Source organism: Schistocerca gregaria, chromosome 2 (genome assembly GCF_023897955.1).
Source record: "Schistocerca gregaria isolate iqSchGreg1 chromosome 2, iqSchGreg1.2, whole genome shotgun sequence".
Taxonomy (NCBI): Eukaryota; Metazoa; Arthropoda; class Insecta; order Orthoptera; family Acrididae; genus Schistocerca; species Schistocerca gregaria.
The window spans coordinates 174,593,837-174,611,981 of record NC_064921.1 but is presented as its reverse complement, the minus strand read 5'-3'; the positions used below and the strand labels follow the sequence as shown (position 1 = coordinate 174,611,981).

The 18,145-nt window shown below is 42.8% G+C and overlaps 1 protein-coding gene across 2 annotated transcripts in view; it reads left to right on the top strand.

Moving 5' to 3' along the window:
• The window catches only part of LOC126336621 (rho GTPase-activating protein conundrum), a 210,807-nt gene that overhangs the window by 89,816 nt on the left and 102,846 nt on the right, over window positions 1-18,145 (top strand). For both annotated transcript variants that reach the window (XM_050000497.1, XM_050000496.1), the window contains exon 2: window positions 17,653-17,745. In XM_050000497.1, coding sequence (XP_049856454.1) covers window positions 17,658-17,745 — 88 coding nt within the window. In that variant the 5' untranslated portion in view covers window positions 17,653-17,657. The remainder of the gene's footprint in view (window positions 1-17,652; window positions 17,746-18,145) is intronic.

Here is an 18,145-nt window from a genome sequence, read left to right as displayed (position 1 = left end):
TGTCCCAGTGTGACACCTAATTTCTCGTATCTTATTTTCGTGGTCCTTAACGCGCAATGTATGTTGGCGGCAGTTGAACCGTTCGGCAGTCAGCTTCAAATCCCGGTTCTCTAATAAATTTTCTCAATAGTGTTCGTCGGAAAGAACGTCGCCTTCCCTCTAGCGAGTCCAATTGGAGTTCCCGAAACATCCCTGTGTGACAGTTACGTGTTGTTCGAACTTACCGGTAATAAATCTAGTAGCCCCCCTCTGAATTGCTTCGATGTGTTCCTTTAATCCGACCTGGTACAGATTCCAAACACACGAGCAGTGCTCAAGAATAGGTCGCATCAGCGTCCTATACGCGATCTCCTATACAAGAGAACCATTCTTTCCTAAAACTCTCCCAATAAACCGAACTCGACCATTCGCCTTCCTTACAGCACTTCCCACATTCTCGTTCCATTTCAAATCGCTTTGCAACGTTAGTCCAGATATTTAAACTACTTGACTTTGTCAAGCATGACAGTAGTAATACTCTAGCCGAACATTACAGGTTTGATCTTTGCACTCATTCGTATTAACTTACGGTTTTCCACAACTAGAGCTAGCTGCTATTCATCACACCAACTGGAAATTTTGTCTAAGTCGTAACTTCCTACAGTCGCTCAATTTCGACAAGTTACCGCACACCGCGACATCAATTGCAAAGAACTGCGATTTGCTGCCTATCCTGTCAGCCAAACCATTTATGTATATAAAGAACAGCAGCGGTCCTATCACACTTCCCTAGGGCACTTCTGACGATATCCTTGTCTCTGATGACAGCCTGCTTGGACCATGTTTTCATTCCCAAATTTAAGGAGACTGGAAAAGCACATCTAGAGAGAGCCTCAGTGGAACATGCACTTCTCGACTGCATGTAGCCCAGGGATGGTGACGTGATTACATTTATGATGGTCTAGCTTGTCTCTCAAATACGTTCTCCACTGCTTCTCCACAGTCAGAATGCTTCCGGCTGTTCTTGTCAGACAAGAAGTTATCGTACTGAATACTGATTATCTGCAAAGCAGTCATACTTGTCAGTCAAAATTGCTGGGTGACACGTAATTCTCCTATACAGTGGTTTGTTACTAGTGTAAAAACAATTGAATATAGTAGCGTGATATTGTACCAGTTAATCACGGCACAAATGTTTTGCTACTACTTGGATCCACGCCCTTAGTGACGATGGTTTGAACTCTGACGTGTAAGCTATGTAAACGGTATGGGTTTCCCAAACACGAGCACATCGTCAGGTGTTGTTATGCTGTGCATGAGACTATTTGCACTGCCGATGAGGTCGTTTCGTATGTGTAAGGACACAGCACGGATGCCATGTACGGTCGGTATTCTGATTCATACTGATCCTAGTACATATAGTCACACTTGATAGTGACCTAGAGGTCGAAATCGGACAATAATAGAAATGAAATCGGTAAAATATTTGTAACAACCATGAACCTATGCTGCAAAAATTTCTCATGTTTCGAGCGATAAAAACATACTTGAGGCCAAACTTGTTATACATTTCGTAAGCGAAGTACCGGTGAAAAGATTAAATCTTCAAGAAAATGTCGGTAATATGAAATCCCTCTTGCTGAAAATCCCATGAAGCCAAATCAAGGCGGCACAGAGATAAGACACCGCTTCAAATCCCCGTTTGGCAATCCAGAGTCAGGTTCTACGTGTAACTACTGGGATGGTTCCTTTTGAAAGGACACGGCTGATTTCGTATCCTTTCTTCCCCAACCGAAACTTACACTTCACATAAACCCTCATATTCCTTTCTTCCTTTCCTTACGATACCCGACAGTAGCCTAAGATATATGAACGCGTAAAAGAGAAACTGGAAAAGTGAAATCTCCAAAAACTGTGAAGGGACGAAGTTTGTAAATTTCCGTAGTGAATTATCCAGTAAGATGGACACCCTTTCTGGCTCCAAAATAGTTTTATTCAAACAAAACTTAGGTGGTAGCAGTCTTTTAAATATATTTTTGTAAGCAGCCGATTGCCTTGTGAACGATCCGATGTGCTTCGTAATGCTGAAAGAATATTCTAGCTTTCTCGGGTCTATGCAAGCTCCGGACTTTTGCACTGTAGCAGGTAGGTGCATCGTAAATATGTGTCGGCATTCTAACTGCGCAGTTATCCAGAGTACAGCCATCATAATTCATAAGAGCCGCTCAACTATGGCCAACCATAATCCCTGCTCTTACTCTTTATCTCTCCGTTGGTCTATGAACGCCACGTTGTACTGCCAAACCGGTGCCGATAAGCGATACGCCGGCAGGCACATAACTGGTCAACTTTTACGACGTCGCGCTCTAGAAGGACATTGCACTTTTATGACCCACTCTTATTCCACACACTCTAATTGTTAGAGTTCCCTTTTGACCTGACATATTTAATTAGTCTTCTTATCAACCTACAGTAACTTAGACAAACACAATATTTTTGCCACCAGTTCAAATTATGAAAATAAGGTTCATAGCTAATGACAGTAAAAAACGCGGTGAGTATTTTGCTGTATGCGGAGAAAAGGTTGCTGAATGATTAACACTCGCAGTTCTATCGATATATAGACGCATTAATGTTCTCATTCGATGAAAATATTTTCTAGTTCAGTGGTATTTGTCATTTCTCAGACGTATAGAGCTTAAACTAAAAAATTGCCCAGGTGCGGGTAGGACTCATGCTCTGTTGCTTTCGTACAAATCCGATAAACACAACGATTTTTGGCCTGTTATCGACATTGATACTGGAAAGATATCATTTCAAGGAACTCCGTGACTTTCGAAAATGTTCTAAGTTGGAAGTCAGATAATAAATGACAAAATAGATATTATTTTCATGTAATGTATTACACAATTTCGGATTTTTCTCTTTATTTGTACTGCGAAGTCTTTCTTCTTAAAATGTCCTGATTCTAGATCAACAAAGAGTACAATACAGATTTTGATGAATGAGTTTGGGAGTATCTAAATATTAGATGTAAAGGGCTTTATCTTTTGATTGCACTGACTTGAAACCTTACATTCTTTATGCCTCCAAGGACCCTTAGACCTTAGTATGTAACATACATTTAAACTGCATACATATACCCGTTCCTGACAAACTGGAACCTTAACAGTCGGAAGGACAGACCATCGGACAACAAAAGACAAAAATTTTTTTTCGTGTGTTGTAATAACAAATTAACAATTTTCTGGTTTGTTCAAATTGGTTCAAATGGCTCTGAGCACTATGGGACTTAACATCTGAGGTCATCAGTCCCCTAGAACTTAGAACTACTTAAACCTAACTAACCTAACAACATCACACACAGTCATGCCCGAAGAAGGATTCGAACCTGCGACCGTAGCTGTCGCGTTCTGGTTTGTTCCTTTTGCTGTAGTGTAAAACCTTGCTTCTTGACAAATTTCAGGATTCCGGGCCAACAGGAAGGATTTGATGAGTGATTTTTCGAGCCTCAAAGTACGTGACATGAATGGCTGTATCTTATGATTCACAAACTTAGAAGCTTCAACATTTTACACGACTGAACGACCATGGAGCATAGTATGTGAAGTAAATTTAAAGGCAGGGGCGGCCTACAATCCGGCTCGTGAACCATGTTAGGGCTCGAGTTCACATTTTCCCCACCTTCACGCCCCGCTGTCTGAGAGCGAGTAGGGGGAAGAGGGAAAAGCAGCGAAGACGCCGCATTTAAATGACAGTGCAGTCGCACTGCATGCGACTTGGTTTTATATTTCACTTTTCTCAACAACGTAGGTCACAAACAAAAAAACTTTTCAGTATTAATTAATTACTTATGGCGTGCTGAAGATATAATTTTTATCTGGTACATACTGTCGGCATACGCGCAGATGCAGATAATTTCATAGAGTTTCACACTCGAGTTGTCATGTAATCGTGATTTATTTAGTTTCACTATTGAAAAAAATATTTCACACAAATATAGCGATCGAAATATCGTAGCAGCAGCGACTTCAGGAATTTTACTATTCGTAGCACCAGTTTCTTCAAGTGCTTCATGCCTGTAAAATTAGCACGAAGTGCTTCTTGATGTACAGAATAATGAATCTCGTCTATCAATCTTCGTAATTTTTTGCTCTTTCATTGTCGACTAAATCTTTAAAATCTTTCTGCGTGGTACTATAATGTCGCTTCATAGCAAATAAGCAGTATCCGTCGCTTATGCAAATTCAGAATCCTCTATTCTCATCCCTCTCTTCTGTCATTCCCACTCATTTTAGGGAATTGTGACGACAGATGGCTGGACTGCGTCTTTTTGTGCAAACGGCCACTGGACCCGTGAACATCCTTCATACCACGAACAAAAACCGAAAGGTAAACAGCGCTAACACCACTATTCTGCCGAACTAAGAGAGTTGTGCCAACGGAGAAATGTCGCACCGCTTTGCTAAATGAAATGTCGCGCTGTTCCGAGTACTTCCGAGAAGAGCCGAGCAAACCCGAGTGACAGACTGGGTCTTGACACGCCCGCGGACCATGAACGCGGGACGGTTTTGGCAAGCAGTGGCCGGCCCTACTATAAGGGCTTTTTCCCTCAAATTCACATTTATTGTGGTAGTAAGTTTCTATGGAAACAAACTGCTGAGGTCATCGGTTCCTAAGCTTACACACTACTTAATCTAAAACTAACTTACGCTAAGGTCAACACACACATCCATGCCCGAGGGAGGACTCGAACCTCCGACGGGTGGAGTCGCGCGAACCGTGGCAAGGCGCCTAAGACCGCGTGGCTACCCCTCGTGGCGACATTTATTGGTCTGATTTATCAGTAGATGGAAGGATCTCAGTGCTAAGCGTATAATGTACTATAAGAAGGATAAACAACTCGAAAGAAGATTTTATGATGCGTCTTAAGGGGATTTGCAATCTGTGAGCAAAATGATCTATCACTGTTTTAATAAGACTTCCTTTCTCAAATATTTGTTCGAGTGCCAGAAACTTGTCTGAAGTTTTTCTACATTTACATAGGTGACCTGCAAGTCAACATACAGTGCACGGCGAGGGTATCTTGTACCACTTTGTAGTCATTCCTTTTTCTGGTCCATTCGCAAATGGAGCGAGGAAAAAAAGGACAGTCTGCACTCTACGTGCTCCCTTACGAGCCCAGATCCCTCTTATCTTGATTCCTGGTCCTTACGTGAAATGTACGTCGTTAGAAGCAGAATCGTGCTACCGTCTGTCGCAAATACTGTTTTAATTTCTCTAAAGAACATCGCCGTTTTTCGTATTTTTAGCTGTTAGGTTAATGACATTTCACTAAACTTCATTAGTTTGTGGCTTAATGTTGATAATGATATAACCCCTCGTAGACAAGAAGTGACAGAAAGGCTTAACATACTTACACAATAAGAATTCACGGGGCTCGCTCGCGTTATCTGGCATTTACTGTCGAGGTCTGTATACTGTGGGCTTTCGCCGTAATCCTTGGCCCTTATCACATTACCTTGCTACGTTGTCGTTAGCGTCTAATTACTGTACATCCGTCATAGGATTATATATCAATTATTACAATGCGTCTACTTTCACAGGATTATAATGCATATTGCTCCCTTGACTTTAGTCTCTCTAATTGTTCATTTTGTTTGTTTGTGTGTCTTTTCGGAACACACAAACACAAACACACACACACACACACACACACACACACACACCACACACACACACACACACACATACAGTGCTGTTACTGCAGTCCTTGACGCTAGTCATTTTTGGGCACATCTTTTTTAGCTGAGTACCCATCGTAGCCCGGGTATTTATTCCAATTCTATTATTCCATTTCCTTCCCCCTCTCCCTGTCCGTCTCCTGCGCCCTCATCTCTGTTGATTTCCACCTCGTAATTGTGACATAAAGTCACGCAAGAAGAATGCGACCATATTGAGTATGAAACTATTTGCAGCAGATTTTGGAACATATATTTTGTTCGAACATTACGAATTACCTTGAAGAGAAAGGTCTATTGACACACAGTCATCATGGATTTAGAAAAAACAACTAGTTTTTCACTCACGCGAAGAGTTGAGTACAATCGAAAAGAGATTTCAATTGATTTTGTACATCTAGATTTCCAGAAGGCTTTTGACACCGTGCCTCAAAAGCGGCTTCTAATCGAATTGCGGGCTTATGGAATATTGTATATTGTCTCTGTTTTGCGACAGGATTCGTGATTTCCTGACAGAGAGGTCACAGCTCGTAGTAACTGAAGTAAAGTCACCAAGTAAAACAGAAGTGATTTATGGAGTTCCCCAAGCAAGTGTTTTAGGCTCTCTGTTGTTCCTTATCGATATAAACTATTTAGGAGACAATCTGAGCGGCAGTCTTAGGGTTGTCTGCAGCTGATGCTGTCGTTTATCGTCTAGTTAAGTCATCAGAAGACCAAAATCAATTGCAAAATGATGTAGATAAGATATCTGTCTGGTGCGAGATTTGGAAATTGACCCTAAATAATGAAAAGTACGAGGGCATGCACATGAGTGCTTAAAGGAATGAATGGGTTAAGCTTCGGTTACACGATAAATCAATCAAATCTAAAGGCCGTAAATTCAACTAAATTCATAGATATTAGAATTACGAACAACTTAAATTGGAAAGAACACATAGATAATGCTGTGGGGAAAACAAACCAAAGACTGCGTTTTACTGACAGAACATATACAAAATGCAACAGATCTGCTACGGCGCATGTCCGTCCTCTTTTGGAGTCCTACTGTGCGATGTGAGATTCTTACCAGATAAGATTAACAGAATACATCAAGAAAGTTCAAAGAAGGGCAGACGTTTTGCATTGTCGAGAAATATGGCAGAGAGCGTCACGGACATGATACAGGGCATCACTAAAACAAAGGCATTTCTCGATGCTGCCGGATCTTTGCACAGAATTTCGATCACGACCTTTCTCCTCCAAATGCGAAAGTATTTAGTTGACGCCGACCTACACAGGGAGAAACGATCATCATTAAAAAAATAAGGGAAATCAGAACTCGCACGGAAAGATACAAGTATTCGTTTTTCCCGCGCGCTGTTCGAGAGTGTAATAAAGATTTTTATTGTGAAGGTGGCCCGCTGAATCCTCTGCCAGGCACTTAAGTGTAATTTACAAAGTAGCCATCTAGATGTGGGTGCAGATGTAGAAACTACAAGTACTGTCAAAATTAAACAGCTGAAATACATACCATGAACATCTTGGTGATTAGATGTGTAAAAACAGTATGTAACAAACACAGCTGCCATGGCAGACTAGATGACTAGCTACAACGCGATAGCCAGGAAGACAATTTAAGCCACCAGACGGCGATGATGAAAACAAAAGTAGTGGAACGAAACGATAAAAGAAGAATTTTTTTTTAATTTTGAATGAACAGCTGTCTTCTAGGCACTCGTGGTTCTTTAAAATATTCAATGAAATACTGGAGCCGTATTTACATGCATTCCCACATGTGTTATCCCATTATTTATGCCTCCACCTTCTTGCAGCTATTTCCTATACATGATCACTTTTGTTACATCTATTTCTTGAGAGTTCAAATCCCCGTATCCTTGACAACTAGTATTATAATTGAAACTTCCTGGCAGATTAAAACTGTGTGCCCGACCGAGACTCGAACTCGGGAACCCGAGTTTGAGTCTCGGTCGGGCACACAGTTTTAATCTGCCAGGAAGTTTCACATCAGCGCACACTCCGCTGCAGAGTGAAAATCTCATTCTGGGTATTATAATTAATGCTCATGTACCGAATTGGTACTTGTTATTGCTTAGCCTAACATTTTTTGGAAATTACATTACGCCCTCTATTTTCGTTTGCTTTTCCCATGGCCTTTTATTACTACATCATTTATTTTACGTTTTAACGAGTTTTACTTGCACGATCTCCCTCACTTAATCTTGTAATGGTTCAAGTGTCCTTGCCCCATCTTAAGATTGTTTTTATTACTTCTGTTTTATTGTATCTTATTAAATTGTTTCCTTCACGTGTTTTGATTCGTGTAACTTTGTATGAAAGTTTGAATTTATGTAAATGTTCTGGAATTTTATTCTGATTGTCTGTCATTTTACTCGTGGGTCTTTCCTTGTAGATGGTAAATTTCTATTCTTCGTTCATTTTATTATTCACACTTTGTGAACTTACCTAAAAGTTTAAATTTGTATGCTACATTTCTTATGGAAAAGAAAAAAATGCTGATTTTGTCGCAACGTGACATTAGTCTTGTATTCATCACCGCCCTCTAGTGGCTTACATTGTCTTCCTGTTTATCACGTTGTAGCTAGTTGGTTAGTCTGCCATGACAGCTTTGTTTGTTACATACTGTCTTTATACATCTGATTTCAGGTGTTCATGGTTTGTATTTCAGCCGTTTAATTTTGACGATACTAGTAGTTTCATGCTCTTGTATATGCTTTGTATAGTTACATTTTCTGTTGTTTCCTGTGTATACCTGGCTTGCAGACAATCTGAGGATGGGTTCTGTCCGAAACGCGTCAGTTAAATTCATCTTTTTATCAGCTGGTGGCTTCTTATTTGGTGACCAGTACACAATTTTTCAATTAAACGCGTGCTTCAGTCTAGCACAGAGTCGTTTTATTGTTTTCAGGATGCTGTAAAAGTTAAGTTTTAAGGTAATTTGAAGATGCCCACGAAGGCGAAACGCATTGTTAACAAAAGAACACGTCGCGCCCAAGACTGTTTTTAATTCAAATATTCTACATGTGGTTGCGATACCACACAGCCTAAGGAATGTAATAAATTTTAGTACAGCAGTTATGCGGGACTCTTATTCATCTCCTTCTACCCCCTCTCTCTGTCCACCTCTTCTTCTGTACATCTCCCTTCTGCACATAAGCTCCCCCAACCTCTGATCGCATTCGGGAGGACGGGCATCCTGATTTAGGTTTTCTGTGATTTCCCTAAATCACTCCAGGCAAATGCCGGGATGGTTCCTCTGAAAGGGCACGGCCGACTTCCTTCCCCATCCTTCCCTAACCCCATGAGACCGATGACCGCTGTCTGGTCTCCTTCCCCAAAACAACCCCCCCCCCCCCACCCTCTGAAACCATCTCCTGCTGCCCCCTCTATCCCCTCCTCCCTTTGTTTCTGTCCATCCCCTCCTCCCACATATCTGCGTCCATATCCTCTGTCCCTCTTTATCTGTCCATCTCTTCATCACCCATCTGTCTCCAAGCCATCGCTGTCCCCCCTCCCCCCCCCCCTGCCCCAACATAGATATTTCCTGGTTCTTACCCTCGTGGTCTTCTTTCCAGATAGTAAGTAATATGTGTACCTAGTTTGGTTGAAATCCATCCAGTGATTTAGAAGGAGTTTTTTACCCACATCTTTGCCCGCAAAACGTGTCGCATATAATTCACGTGCGTGTAATATATTTCACCTGCATCGCTTGCAAATTTCGCCCTGCAGTTTCATTTTCACCCTCAGTGTCTACGACGTCATATCTCCCTAACTGCCGGCCGCGGTGGCCGTGCGGTTCTACGCGCTGCAGTTCGAAACCGTGGACCGCTACGGTCGCAGGTTCGAATCCTGCCTTGGGCTTGGATGTGTGTGATGTCCTCAGGTTAGTTAGGTTTAAGTAGTTCTAAGTTCTAGGGGACTGATGACCTAAGATGTTAAGTCCCATAGTGCTCAGAGTCATTTGAAGCGTTTTTCTCCCTAACTACGTGTGTAGAGCGATATAATTTTGTAGGTGCATTTAGCGGCAATTGTGAATACTGTCTGCAAAATGTGTTGCGAATACAGTAACAGTAAGAAGTAATCAATTTAAACGTCATGCATGATGGATCAGTTTTTCACGCATCTCAGTGTTCATAAAGTCATATATCCTGAACTATGTTTCTTACAAAGATAAACTTTTTCCTTTTCATCAAAAGTTTCGTGAAGGTTTGAAATAATGAGTAAAGTTACTAAGTGTTCTCATTCTCAAATACTGGGTGAATAGCGTCGGGGCATTTGTGCGTCGTGGGTGACACTCATTTTTCACTTCCATCACCATCCATTTGATAGATAGATGGTTCTTGGCCCCACAGTAATTGTTTCCAGACAGCAAGTGTGTGTCCACGAGGTTTGATTGGACTCGGTCCACTGGTGAAGGAAGAGACATGGAACATACATACAGACATACGTACATACATCATTTTTATAATATGTTTCAAAGTATGTATTAACTACTTCTTGATGCCTCAGTTAGTGTCCTACCAACCTATCGCTTCTTTCAGTCAAGTTGTACCATAATTTTCTTTTCTGTCCATTCCATTCAGCACCTCCTTGTTTGTTTCTCGATCTACCCATCTAATCGTCTACATTCTTCTGTGACACCATATTTCAGATGGTTTTGTAAAACTTATACTCTGTAGTGTGAGGCTTCCACGTTTCACTTCCACGTAAGTCCACACTCTAAATAAATAGCTTCAGAAAACACTCCCTAATACTTAAGTTTATATCTGATATTATCGTACTTCTGTCTTTCTGCCAACATAAGTTATTTTAACACTGAAATAGAAAATCTCCCCTACTATTTACAGCGAGTCATTTCCCAATTTAATTCCATCAACGTAACATTGTAATTATCCTTGTTTTAGTTTCATTTGTTTCAAGTCACTACCTTCGCTGTTTTTTTTTGTTTTATGCATATTTTTCGCGATGTTTTTAGGTGTCAAATTAAACGACACATCTTGTACAACATGTAGCATTAAGCCATTGAAAAATTATAGTGTAACTGTAGATTTCAAGGTCAGAAAAAAATCGTTAACATATGAACTTGCCGCTAAATATTGGGTTTTCCGTGCTGCAGATCTACTACGATCGGGTCTTGCGTGACTCGTTAAGACGTTCGTCGTGGGTGCAGCTTTACGTATGCTGTAACGAACGCCAAGTTAAGCACATGACGTAACAGGTATGCAGTGGGCGCGACCTTGAGAGGGTAATGACTCCGCAGCTAAGGTGTTGCGCTGGGAATGCAAACCACTGGAAACCATTGGTTATTTAGGGTCTCATACATTACTCTACTGACAAACTTTGCAAGCGCGTGTGGATGTAGATTGCAGTCGTTAGGCAACGATGAAGAGACTTGTACAGCATAGAGTAGCGTGGAGTGCTCCAACAAACTGGCCTTTGGACTAACAACAACAATATTAGAGCTTCCAAACTGATTTGTTCCTTGATCCATTACAATTTAATGACCCGTCGACAATGATGCAGTTTAAAAGGTTCAAATGGCTCGGAGCGCTAGGGGACTTAACTTCTGAGGTCATCAGTCCCCTAGAACTTAAAACTACTTAAACCTAACTAACCTACGGACATCACACACATCCATGCCAGAGGCAGGATCCGAACGTGCGACCGTAGCAGTCGCGCGATTCTAGACTGTAGCGCCTAGAACCGCTCGGCTACGTCGGCCGGAACTTTAAAAGAGATCACAAGCTAAGTTGGAGAAGAATGGTACTACCCATTTGGACGGAGAAGAATGGCACAGCCCATTTGGCCCGTTGAAGAAACAGGATTCGTCTGGGGTAACTTAAGAGACCACGAAAAGCCGAGTCAAACGGGGACTTGAGTACCCATCATCTCTTCCCCCTGCTTCTTCCACGTGACCCATGTCGTAAACACTGGACTCCTTCCGTCGTTATCTTTGATGAATATTAGTAGTACGTGCAGACGACCGTCTCTGTAACTGAGTGGTCAGTGTAGATGGCTGCCATGCGGAGGACCCGGGTTCGATTGCCGTTACTGCCAGGGATTTTTCCTTGATAGGATGACTGGTGTGGGGTGTTACTCAGCCTCGTGATGTCAACTGAGGAGCTACGTGACCTAATAGTAGCGGCTCCACGGTCTGGAAAGTCTGCAAAACGGTCGGGAGACGGTGTGCTGAGCACATGCCCCTCTATACCGGATTCGTATGACGCCATAAGGCACAGGACGACACGGCGGCTGGGAGACATCTCATGGACCTTCATGACCTGGTGTGGAGCTTGTCTTAGTAAAGGCCGATAGTAACTAAGTAATAAGAAGGGTCCCAGAAGCGTTGTAGTGTATATATACTGTTCAGGCCTAATATTTGCAGGTTCGTCACTTCTTCTCATTTATAATTTAATACCAGATACACATAAGACTACGTGATCAGCAGCAGAATAGGTACAATCCACATGTAAAGGTTCAAATAGTTCAAATGGCTCTGAGCACTATGGGACTTAACATCTGAAGTCATCAGTCCCCTAGATTTAGAACTACTTAAACCTAACTAACCTAAGGACATCATATACATCCATGCCAGAGGCAGGATTCGAGCCTGCGACCGTTGCAGCAGCGCGGTTCCAGACTGAAGCGCCTAAAACCGCTCGGCCACAGCGGCCGGCCACATGTAAAGGAAGTAGCTAACTTTCTTCTTCTCCTTTGCCTTTTGCTCTCAATCCGTAGACTGTTTGACAGGAGTTCTCGTTCTTTCCAAGTATAGTGTCAGTTTCAGATTTATTTCATCTGCTTGGCATACTGCAGCCTTCGAGCATTCGTCTCAGGCATTTTTCCTTCTATTAATTTATCATTGAAGGGATAATGCCTTTATAGGCATCCAACCTGTCGGTCCCTCCGTTTCTTAACACTGCTCCAAAACGATCTTTTCTCTCCTTTGTTGATGAAGACCTCTGCATTGCTCATTCACTCCATACATGAAATCCTTCGGACTCTTCTGTAACACCATGCCTAAAAATCCTGCAGTTTTTTCCGTTTTGGCTACTTTACTGCTCACGTCTCCAAGCCATATTGGCCAATGCCCCCCCAAAAAAAAGGTTTTTACCTCCTGTCCCCGGTGTTTAACTAACACTCTTCAAAGTTAGTAGTTTCTTCTTTATCGAATGCTGTTTTTAGCTTGTCCAATTTTGCATTTGATCTCATGTCATCATCCACCATCCTCTGTTATTCTACTAACCAGATATTTAAAGCTGATGACTGGCTTCAGATTCTCTCCATACAGATGTATGTTTTTTGCTATTGAAAATTTACTACATGCAACGCTTTCTGCTTATATAGTATTTATCATCATAATATATCTTTCCCAAAATACCTTGTTCATGCCTCCTATGACATTCTGGAGCCTGTTGCAGATTCGGCTATCACTGCATCATCTGCAAATCTAAACTTTTTTGTATTTTCTCCATGTACAGGGTGATTTAGCCTCCTGTACCTCTGAATTTTGTGCAACGCACAGCGCCTCCATAAGCCGTCTGCGAGCTTTTCATATTCCCTCGATCGCTAGGTGCAGACTATTAGCGCAACAGAAAAAACGGTCAGGACTTTTTTTGTAGGAAATTTAATTTAGAATGAGATTTTCACTCTGCAGTGGAGTGTGCGCTGATATGAAACTTCCTGGCAGATTAAAACTGTGTGCCCGACCGAGACTCGAACTCGGGACCTTTGCCTTTCGCGGGCAAGTGCTCTACCATCTGAGCTACCGAAGCACGACTCACGCCCGGTACTCACAGCTTTACTTCTGCCAGTATCCGTCTCCTACCTTCCAAACTTTACAGAAGCTCTCCTGCGAACCATGCAGAACTAGCACTCCTGAAAGAAAGGATATTGCGGAGACATGGCTTAGCCACAGCCTGGGGGATGATTCCAGAATGAAATTTAATTTAGTTACATTATGTACTGAGATACGTTTTCGCTGGAGGCCACAGTTTTCGAGTTATTCAAGGAAAAAGCGTTTGAAGGTCACTTTTGTACGTTTTTCTTGAATAACTCGAACACTAAAATGTGTCACAGTACAAAACCTAAGTAAATTAAATTTCCTATAAAAAGCTCCTGGTCATTATTTTCTGTAAGACTAATAGTTTGTTCATAGTGAGTGAGAGAATACGAAAAACTTGCGTGTGGTATTTGAAGGCATTGCAGGTTGCATAAAAGCTATAGGTAGCGCAGCTGGGGTGTGTGAATTCTTAAGGGACCAAACTGCTGAGGTCACCAGTCCCTAGACTTACACACTACTTAAACTAACTTACGTTAAGAACAACACACACACACACACACACACACACACACACACACACACACACATGCCCGAGGGAGGACTCGAACCTCCGCCGAGAGGGGCCGCGCAATCCGTGACATGCCGCCTTAAACCGCGCGACTCAAAAATGGTTCAAATGGCTCTGAGCACTATAGGACTTAACATCTGAGGTCATCTGTCACCTAGACTTAGAACTACTTAAACCTAACTAATCTAAGGACGTTACACACATCCATGCCCGAGGCAGGATTCGAACCTGCGACCGTAGCAGCAGCCCGGTTGCGGACTGAAGCGCCTAGAACCGCTCGGCCACACCGGCCGCCTAAACCGCGCGGCCACTCCCCGCGGCGGGGCAGCTCGACGACCTTGTATATTAGTTCCTTCAACACATGTACCTCTTCATACACCAGCTTTATTATGTATAAACCACTACACCCATAAATACACCTTTTTTTTCTTCTTTTTCTCACGCGACATGTATCTGGGGCGGTACGGCAGGTTTGTGTACCAAAGTTCCGGAAGCTGCGCCTTAACACACTTGGCTATCTAGGCGAGGTTGTCTGGGCTATATTGTCCCAGAACTGAATTAAAAATATTTATTATCCGCCGGTTCTGACCAAGGTTTTTCGGGTGAATATCGAAACTGATAACTCTTTCCCAGCTATTCCCAGTTGAGCCTGAATTAAAAATATTTATTATCCGCCGGTTCTGACCAAGGTTTTTCGAGTGAATATCGAAACTGATAACTCTTTCCCAGCTATTCCCAGTTGAGCGGTTCTAGGCGCTACAGTCTGGAACCGAGCGACCGCTCCGGTCGCAGGTTCGAATCCTGCCTCGGGCATGGATGTGTGTGATGTCCTTAGATTACATAGGTTTAATTAGGGGACTGATGACCTCAGAAGTTAAGTCGCATAGTGCTCAGAGCCATTTGAACCATTCCCAGTTGATACTCCCTACGTCCCAATACCGTCTTTCCTGGTGTTGTGCTGAATAGCCACTGACACTACAGTTGGCTACCTAGAGAACGAAAAGTTAATAAAAATGATAAGACTAGGCGAACATTGTACGTGATCTGTAATGGGTATTCTACAGTGTGTAAAGCCACGCCTGCCTCATTCAAGTACAGGCACCTGAACCCATGATTCACGTTTCTGCGACAGCACTAATCACACACAGGGGTAAATAACGTTTAAATGTTGTTCGTAATAGAAACTGAAATCGTCTTATGTACTGACATGCTGAATAAAGAACCTAACTGCAACAATTACATGGCCACGTCAAACGGTACTGTCAGTTAGGTATGCGTTGGCTGCAGCCAAAATCAAATGACTACCGGCTGTCCTTTCCTCCTTTGGGAGAAGCCAGAGCGAGGTGTACACCAGCCGTGGCGCGCTGCCCCGAACCTCTTTTCGTGGTTTTTCTCTGCACTTCGCACTGCTAGTTCACACAGAGCCAGTACGGATGTGGCTTACAAGGGAAACTTCCCATTGCATCCCCCTCAGATTAAGTGGTAGGGTGGCCCATTGGATAGCCCGTCAAAAGCTGAACACAGATCAAGAGAACAAGAAGGTGTACCGAGTTCTGAAGAAAAAGGCAAAACGAAAATAGTGTACGGTCCAAGCTTAATATTTGCAACTTCGAGAACATACGAAGAGCCACAACATCGTGGGTAAGTGGTTGTGGTGTTATACTGAGAAGGACGAGATCCCTCTTCGAATCCCCCTAGTGCTCCTTTTTTTCTCGCAAAATTATGAACTGTCCGTCCGGTCATTGACGTGTCTGTTCGCTGTATTCAAATTTGTGTCTGTGTCGTTGTGTAACGTCCGTTTGCAACAGCGAGGTGTAACGAAGGAACCTCCCGACGTACGTACTTCCCATTGGAAGTTTTGCCTCTTGAAATCCTTTGTTGCAACATGGTTCACAACCGTTTAATTGTTGTTTTCGTCATACATCTAGCCTGCTCTCACTATTTATCACTCTTACTTGGGACGGTAGTATATTCTTACCACATGACTCATTCTATAATCAATGTATAGTATAACAATTGCTGAGACTACAGAAGGAGAACAGTCAATGACTGGACGGATAGATCATGATTTTGTGAAAAAACAAATAAATAAACGGCAAGAGGAAGCTTTGAAGACGGATCTTCTCCTTCGTAGCGCCAACACCGTAACCACACAACCACGACTTGCGGTTCCTCTTATTCCTTCGAGGTTGCACTTCTTGCGGTTCGACCTTTCACTGTTTCTATTTCGCTTCTTTTTTCATTGTTCAGTACATCTTCTTCCTGTTCACTGGGCCGTCTTACAACTAAACCTGAGGGGTGCGATGGGGAGTTTGCCTTGTTAGTGTCACCCAAATGTGGCACAAAGTGGACGTTACAATGACGTACAACTCAATGAGACCACAAAAGTCGGTAACAGTCGACACAATTTGCCGCGAGCGAAGTCGTTTTGGTAGCTGTGCACTAAATTCACGCATAACCGCACCCACTAAAGTCGCGACATATTCGGAAAAAAAAGGCTATCGTAACACGAAAGAAAATAATATATCTTTTCATTTGTAGCAATTTAATTTATGCTCTTAGGTTCCTGTTTATTCACGCTCTCGGAAATCACTACTTATGCGGGAAACCATGCCAAGTATCTTTTACAAGCAAGAATACATAGCCGGCCGGAGTGGCCGAGCGGTTCTAGGCGTTACAGTCTGGAACCGCGCGACCGCTACGGTCGCAGGTTCGAATCTTACCTCGGGTATAGATGTGTATGATGTCCTTAGGTAGGTTCAAGTAGTTCTAAGTTCTAGGGGACTGATGATCTCAGACGTTAAGTCCCATAGTACTCGGAGCCATTTGAACCAAGAATACATAAACGTCGTTGCTACTCCCAGAATCAGTTATAAACGCCAAGATGAAAATACATTTTAGCCTATAAGAGGATGCGAACCTACCTACTTCAACTGCGAAGCTCGGTGTTTCTTTCATATCCACCCGACCACGCTGAACCCAAGCAGCTGAGAACAAAATTATCATTTATCTTATAATCTCCCGAAGGGTTTTACCACCAATCCGTCATGACCTGTGACAGATGATACTAAGAGTGACGTGTTTGTAATAAATCTTCAATGCTCTCTTAATACAGCATACTGTCGTATATCCAAGTAACCATACGCATACACCGAAATACAGTCAACATAGCGCCTTCAAAGTTGGAGTTCGTCGACTGCTACCGACTTTCACTGTCGCATCGAGTGACACGTCATTTTGACACAGTTCCATATTCGAGTAGCACTAGCTTCTCGCTTCGTCTTCTCCTATCGATTTAGATCCAGGAAGCCTATCGGCCAACAGGAAATTAAGACAGTGCAGCAGTGTGGTGATGGTGATGGTTTTGTCTCTCTCTCTCTCTCTCTCTCTCTCTCTCTCTCTCTCTCTGTGTGTGTGTGTGTGTGTGTGTGTGTGTGTGTGTACAGAGCTCTTAACGCTTACAGTAACGCGATTTCATGCTGGATCCGATATTGTGATGATGGGGCGTGCGCTGTTGCCATTAAAACTGCCCCTGTTTCACCAGTTGCCTGCCTCTGTTGCAGGAGTGATGGAGGCGGACCACGATGAGGATTACCAGGAGTACCTGAACGAGTTCCGCTTCCTGCACGACGACGGCGCTCTCGATGATGCTGAAGGTATGTCGTCTCGCTGATTTCTGAAACACACCTGTCTGATATGAAACAAGCTGTCGTCCATCGCTCCTTGAATATTGAGGCGAAACGTCGCTTCACTATGTCACTTGCTGTTTCATTTCTTCCTCAGCCGTTGGTATGTCTGGATATTGTGTGGGAAGAACCAGTCGATTCAGTGCTCATATTAAAACTGCACATATCGTTTCTTTCCCCATCTAAGTGAACACACGTATTATTTAGCAGCCAAGTTCCACGATTTTTTTGACAAAAATTGTCCATTTGTAGAACTTTACCTTATTCTCCTGCTTTTTTCATCATCAGTCTTTGGACTGGATTTCGTCCTTCTATTCTGTCCCATCCGCCCTGGTTCTTTACACTTACTATTCAGGGTGATTCAGCTGCC